We start from the raw sequence: 7,500 nt of genomic DNA on the forward strand, positions 1-7,500 counted from the left end.
TATATATATATATATATATATATATATCTCAAAGTAGAATAATCGAAATATGCTAGAATTACAAATAAGAAGTTTCCAGTTTTGCAGAGATGGTGGAAAGTATAAGGAAAAAGGGAGGTCGTGTTAGAAAGGGACAGAAAGAAGAGTAGCAAGCATTTAAAGAACCAGCTCATTGATTCCAATAAAATAGAATTACATTACATTTCATACAGTTCACTGAAGTATTGCTAGAACTGACAAATAATTTTTTTGTGAATGTTGTGCAGTTGATTAAGTTGATACGTTATCAAAATAAATTCCAAGTATTGGATATTTTTAAGTATTGATTATTTAGAATATCGATTCAAAAGTTTCAAGGGTCTTAGATATTAAATTATGGTACTAGCTTAGCCAAGCTGTAAGATTAGAATGTTTACATTCAGTTCATGAACAGTTTCAGTGACTCAGCATGTTCTAAAATAATAGGGAACATGATAAAGATGAAAATTCGATAATTACGACACACAGAATACTGCTACTACTACTACTACTACTAATAATAATAATAATAATGATGATGATAAAAACAACAACAACAGATTTGTTTGTCAGTTGTTTGACCTTAACCAGTTGAGCATGTCCCTTGGTGGCTGACGATACGTGCATCTCTGATCAGGATCAGGAGTAGTGGGGGAGCATCATAGCCACGTGTTAAGAGGAATTCTTTAGGGTTACGATATTTCACCTTTGGAAAAAATGGATGTTTCATTCAATATCTTTAAAACAATCCTGATTCAGGGACCTTTTGACCGGGTGGGCCACTCGACCTGAAGAAAACTCTAACTGGTCCCCATCTGCAAGGTCATGCGTTGTTTATCTTGATATGAGATCACCATGTCGCACACACATGGTTGTGATGCATGTGCATGATGTACCCTTATCAGACAGGTAGCCATGATGGGTATACTGGGTTTCGTTTATTTATACCTCAGTGTCACTTTGATGGCATGCGCTGCTCTCTCACTCAATAATAATAATAATAATAATAATTAATTCGTTTTATTGGCCACGATGATGATAAACTGAACATGAACCTAGCAACGTACTAGAAAGTAAGTAATATAAAATGTCGTGGGACTTTAACATTCAGACTAACAGAATAATAGAAGCTGGAATGCCTGATTTAGTAGTAGTAGATAGAGAGAATAGAAAGTGTCAGATAATTGATTTAACAGTACCAAATGATGAAAAAAAATCAATGTGAGAGGTATAGAAAAAATAGCAAAGTACCAAGACCTAGCCATTGAATTACTGAGACTATGGAAAGTACGGGTAAATGTACTCCAGTAGTTATAGGTGCGTTAGGAACTATCCCTAAAGATTTGAACAGATGGTTAGATGAAGTAGGCATAAAACCCAGTTTAGTACAGCTCCAGAAAACAGTGTTATTAGGGACAACTAGGACACTTTGGAGGACTCTTGGCATCTAAGGTTACTTGTAGCCCGACGTTAGGAATTTTTCTTTTTCAACAATCTAATCTGTTGTGTGTATATGAATAATAATTGTAAATAAATAAGTAAATGAATGAATAAATAAAATCTTTTAAACGTACCTTTCCTGGATCTATAAGAACAAAAGACTCTAGGTTTGACATAGCAAACGAAGTAAGCCAATACTCTGATTTAGTACTTCCCCATTCTAAGCTGTACAAAATTACGAAGAAACCAGAAGTAAATATGACTAATGTTGCCCAAAGCCAACCGACGTACACACACCAAAATGGTAAGAACTTATCACGTGAATAGTTTGCTTTTGCTTGTACAAAGGTGATATCATCATCATCATCATCATCATCATCTTCAACATCATCAAAATTTTTATTTTCTTCATCGTCGTTGGGTTTTTTCTTACAACAACAAGTTCCGTACGGCTTCGAATCTTTAAAGCACGCCACTAAGAATAATGTAGATGGTACTGTTATCGCAATGCTTTGGATAGAAACAGCTATTTGGCGAAGATTTAAACGAATTGGACCAATTGTAAGATCGTTTTCTACTTTGAGTCTATTGTCAAAAGGGGAAAACATGGCATTAGTTATCATTGTAAGATAGAGAACTGTTGCACAGCAAACGATTCTTTGAGTGCGGCTGAATGTGGAATAGCACGGGTGCACGTAAGTAGAGAACCACAGGTGTCCATCGCTCAACGAGTGCTGAATATGGTCTACAAATCTGCTTTTAAAAATGGGGTGATCATTTGATCTGTTGCAGGAGATATTGTAGATGGTCGAAGCATAACTGTCTGTTGCAATCCAACCTTCACACCTGAAAACAAATCTGTCGAAGAAAGCTGATTAGAAAAAGAATTAAAAGGTGATACACAGAGTAATTCAAAATGAATGGTACAATGCTGTCTATTTGGTTGTTGCCTCAGTGAGAAGAGATATCCAACTTTATGCAGTAAGAGAGTGCCCCCCCCCACCACCACCACATGGGCATTGGCAAGTATGAGATTACCTCAACCAGCATCTTCTAGAACTCACTGGATTGTCTGTGCTGAGGTGAATGATTTGCCATTGATGGTCTGCTCACCCTTCCAGGCCCACCGACCTAACACTTTGCGACTTTTTCATTTAGGGGTATCAGCAGAACAAGGTCTTCATATCCTCATTTCCACAGGACTTACAGGAGTTAAAGCAGCGGATGGGCGAAGCGGTCGACTCAGTTGATCAACCCATGCCGGCACCGGTGTGGCAAGAACTAGACTATCGTCTAGGTACACGTCTGCCGTGTGGCAAAAGGTTGCGCACATTGAACATTTTTGACTGTCAGTAAAAGCTTAAAGAGCTAACTTTTCATGTTACATCTGTATTTTCTCAATATGTTCATAACAATGTTCACGTGTATGCTTAACGTTTACGTGTATGCTTACTTTTAGTAACTTTCATTTTGAATTACTCTGTAGTTTAGCGGCTGCAAATTTATATTTACCTACATATAGATACGTACACATTTTGTTATCTGCTTGTATAATATATAAGGTTTGCTTCATTTTGTCACATGACAAAGGTCTCAAGAGATATCTGTAAATCATGGATTATGTTGATATACGTTTGTACGACACGCAAACCTTTCTTTCGGCATCCATAATTAAATATCCAATGGCAAGCTAAAGTATGATAAACAGATGCTATTTCAGCGGCCGTTTTTAAATGAGAAAGGCTTCTCGAAGGAAATCGCCAATAAAAAGATACACACGAGCAATAATGGTTCTTCATTTTGGAGTTTTTCTTCCAATAGCTTTACCGCACACGCACACATACACACACTCACACGTTTCATACGTAGATATGCATATACGTACACATTTATGCATACGTACATATATATATATATATATATATATATTAACCAAACACACACATAAATATATTCATACAAATATATATATGTATATATATATATATACAAATATATATACAAATATATATATATATATATATACAAATATATATATATATACAAATATATATACAAATATATATATATATATACAAATATATATACAAATATATATATATATATATATATATATATATATATATTGAATCCAGGCTTTCACCTCAGTAGCTCTTCAAGCGAATATCTGACTGAGCGTTCAAAAACGTGTACCAACAGTTTACCTTATTAATCAAGAATCATTAACTAATTAATTAATAATAATTAACCATTCTACAAATACAAAGAATGTACAACAACAAATTACAATGCATTCATGTATGTATGTATGTATGTATGTATGCGTATATGTGGCGGCTGTTATGTACTATCCAATTTTTCGTTTTAGTGTCAAAAAGATCAACTCACATTTTCTCCGATTTAGTATCCATAATTTCCACTTTATTTAAATACCACGAAGAATCGAGTCCATGTCCTGAACAATCTGACCATATTCTTAAATATATGAGATCACCCAAATTTTTGGATGAGCTCATTAAAAACTTCCTCAGCGATCCTGTTGGGAAACCCTTGAAAAGTAACAAAAAAAAAAAACGAAAAAACTTTATATCGTTGTTTCTGTTTTTGCGTATTGTTGTATCTTTGTTTGTGGCCTTTATTTTTGTTTGTGTTTTAGTGGAACTCTAGAGTCTTTAAAGATTCGCTCTTAACGTTTCTAGTTCAGTTTCCACCTAGGTTAACTTTGACTTACTTTCGACTGTATAAAATAATAGCAGGAGTTCCTTAAATCAAACTTCATGCTAGCAACAATTGCAGCCTTATGTCTCCACTTTGTCTTTCATCCTTCAGGAGTCGATAAAATAAAATACCAGGCAGGTGCTAGCATCGATTTAGTCAACCAAGACCTATCTCTAAAAGTCTTCTTCTTCTTCTCCTTCTCCTTCTTCTTCTTCTTGACTCAGGTTCGGTCTTATTCTTGGTAGGATCTATGTGAGTAGTGGGTTGCTACCTGTAACCTTAAATATCTACTAACTTACAATAGTCTATCAAGTGTTTAGACTCCTCCTGATAATCTTTCCTGTTCCTAAGAGGCAAACTTTCTGTAGAAGCTCTACACGGCATTCTATTCCAATGTTCTTCAGCCATTTGTTTATATCTTTACTTACAGTTCCCAATACACCAATTATTATAGGCACAACCTTTACAATTTTCATACTCCAAATTCTTGCATTATTATTATTATTATTATTATTATTATTATTATTATTATTATTATTATTATCAACATCATCATCAATATCACTATCATCATCATTATTGATGATGTTGTTGTTGTGATCGTTGCTGTCGTTGTTCATTTTGAACAGTCACGTTCTCACGAATCTCCTTATGACAAGTAGCTTTTTTTTTTTTTTTTTACGGACGGATTTTGGAACAGTTAGCTGTCCACCTCTCGAGGAAACTTCTGTATTTAGACTCTTAAATATTGTCATACACACCTGACATTTGGAAAATTTATACGTTGCAAGATAGCCATATCAGAAGTGACAAAAATAGGTTTTTGCCATTGTGGTGGCATCACTAATGTAAACAAGCACGTCCCAAGCCAAAACATAAGAGAAATTTAAACATAAATGTGCAATAAAAGAAAAAAAGTATTGGAAAGAGAAATAAAATAGTGAAAAAGATACACTCTCACGCACACGCAAAATGATGGAACATACAAAATACAAAAGCAACATTTTAATATCATTTGCTATGTTGTGAAAAAAGAAAATAGACTAGATTTGAAAGAACCTAAGGAAATGAAAATAAGTAGACGACGTTTGTCACAAAAGTCAGTACTTTTTTGCCCAACAAATTTATCCAAAAAAGGGTAAGTTTGAAGGAGATATGCACTTTTAAAAATGGAGTGGGCATTTCATATGCTTTCATATGCTTAGAAGTTCTAGCCGATGAGTAGCAAGATGTGTACTCCATCAATTGAGGAAGGACCTAAAAGAATGTGCCTGATTTTCAAACCCAAGCACGAGTCGAGTGACAGGTGAAATTAGTTCGTCATACATCTGCCTACAGACTGATGTCACATAAGAAAGGTCTGAGAAGCATCATAATTACATCCAGAGATCATGGCAGAGACTTCGACAATTGGCTTGTCACCAATTCTACACATTACTATGAACATGAGCGCGGGAATTACACGCAACAAAATGTCACCAGCTCTGCTCCGTATGAGCATTCAGATTGTAATGTCTCTTTCGGTCCACAAGGTCATCTTGCAGCCAAACATCATTGAGGGAGGGAGCGGACTAAAAGTAGATCAGACTGGTAGTGCAGGGTAGAAAGCTTGGTTGTTATATTAGTGGTACAAAAGAACATTTTTAAAGGCTTATTTTTTTTCCGGAAGGAGAAAATAGAAGACGACAGAAGCAACTGAGTGATAGCAACACAGCAGCAACAGAAAGCTCATAAGCAATAGCAACGGAAAGCGCAGGAGGTGGAGACTTTATCTTCTGCTGCTGTTATTTACGGAACACCATCAATCACAATTCCGGTTACGTATTGACCGGATACAAGTGAAGTCGCTTCGTCCTCTGTTGTCTTTTTCAGTTTTGGATTCAATGTTAAAAGTTGAAAAAATAAAGAAGATAAAATCTAGTTCTTTGTCTGTTAAGACATCTCTTTTGAATACTTTAAAAGAAAAAAATAATCATATAGGCGCAGTGGTAAGAAGCTTGCTTCTTAACCACATGGTTCCGGGTTCAGTTCCACTGCATGACATCTTGGGTAAGTGTCTTCTACAAGCGTGGGCTGACCAAAGCTTTCTGAGTGTATTTGGCAGAAGAAACTGAAAGAAGTTCGTCGTGTGTTTGTGTGTGTGTGTGTTTTTACTTATGTTTGTCCCTCACCACTGCTTGACAACCAGTGTTCTTGTGTTTACATCCCTATAAGTTAGCAGTTTGGAAAAAAGGAGCCGATAAAGTAAGTACTAGACTTTTTAAAAATAAGTCCCGGGGAAGGTTTCTTCGACTAAAACTCTTCAAGGCTGTGCCCAAGCATAGCCGCAGTCAAATGACTGGAACAAGTAAAAGATAAAAGATATACATTATAAACGTTATTGAAAAACATTTTGGGAACTGTTTGTGCAACAAAAGTCGCATATTCGAGGACCACTCATTATTCAACTTGGAAGAAAGATGACAACTAAAATTCAAAGATGTTACAGAAGAGGTATATAAAACACTAGAATAAGAGTATTATCAATAGAATCGTTATTTCAAGAATAAATCTTACCTTGTGTATCCCATCATTAAGACATCGTGTGGCGCTAGTGTTTTTTTCACCGCAGAGGATAAAACAAATGTTTGACAATGTTCCAGAATCTGCTTTCAATCCAGTGAAAACAGTAATAAGATAAAAGTCTGTGTCATTGATTTTATTGTCACAAAGAGGCCATATATTACCCTGAATGAAAGAAATACGAGGAAAAAGAAAAACAGGAAACAGTTGAAATATGAGTTTATAGACAATTATTCTAGGATAAAAACATACATAGGGTACAAAAGTACATTCACAGATGTAGATATTAGTGATTTCAAATTTTGGCACAGGACCAGCAACTTCGGGGTAGGGAGTAAGTCGATTAGATCTACTCCAGTTCTACAACTGGTACTTATTCTATTGACTCCGAAAAGATGAAAGGCAAAGTCGACCTTGGCGGAATTTGAACTCAGAACGTAAAATAGAACGAAGCGCTTGCTAAGCATTTCGCCTAGTGTACTAACAATCATGTCAGCTCACCGCTTGCAAATATATGATATTATATATTGCTAACGTGGAGAGCTGGCAGAATCGTTAGCATGCCGGGGGGAATGCTTAGCGGCGTTTCGTCCGTTTCAGTTCAAATTCCGCCGAGGTCGATTTTGCTTTTATCCTTTCGGGGTTGATAAAAATAGTACCAGTTGAGTACATGTGTCAATGTAATCGACTTACCTCCTTCCCCGAAATTGCTGGCCTTGTGCCCAAAATTGAAATTGATATTAGACATTTTTATTACTTTCT

General features: G+C 35.6%; 1 protein-coding gene across 1 annotated transcript in view; it reads right to left on the reverse strand.

The window, feature by feature from the left end:
• LOC106869732 (polycystic kidney disease protein 1-like 2) overlaps nt 1-7,500 on the reverse strand; it is a 55,068-nt gene that overhangs the window by 23,400 nt on the left and 24,168 nt on the right. The window contains exons 5-7 of the mRNA XM_052976866.1: nt 6,733-6,903; nt 3,847-4,007; nt 1,593-2,316 (exon numbers count right to left, since the gene is read on the reverse strand). Of these exons, the coding sequence (XP_052832826.1) occupies nt 1,593-2,316; nt 3,847-4,007; nt 6,733-6,903 (1,056 nt within the window). The remainder of the gene's footprint in view (nt 1-1,592; nt 2,317-3,846; nt 4,008-6,732; nt 6,904-7,500) is intronic.

Source organism: Octopus bimaculoides, chromosome 2, assembly GCF_001194135.2.
Source record: "Octopus bimaculoides isolate UCB-OBI-ISO-001 chromosome 2, ASM119413v2, whole genome shotgun sequence".
Taxonomy (NCBI): Eukaryota; Metazoa; Mollusca; class Cephalopoda; order Octopoda; family Octopodidae; genus Octopus; species Octopus bimaculoides.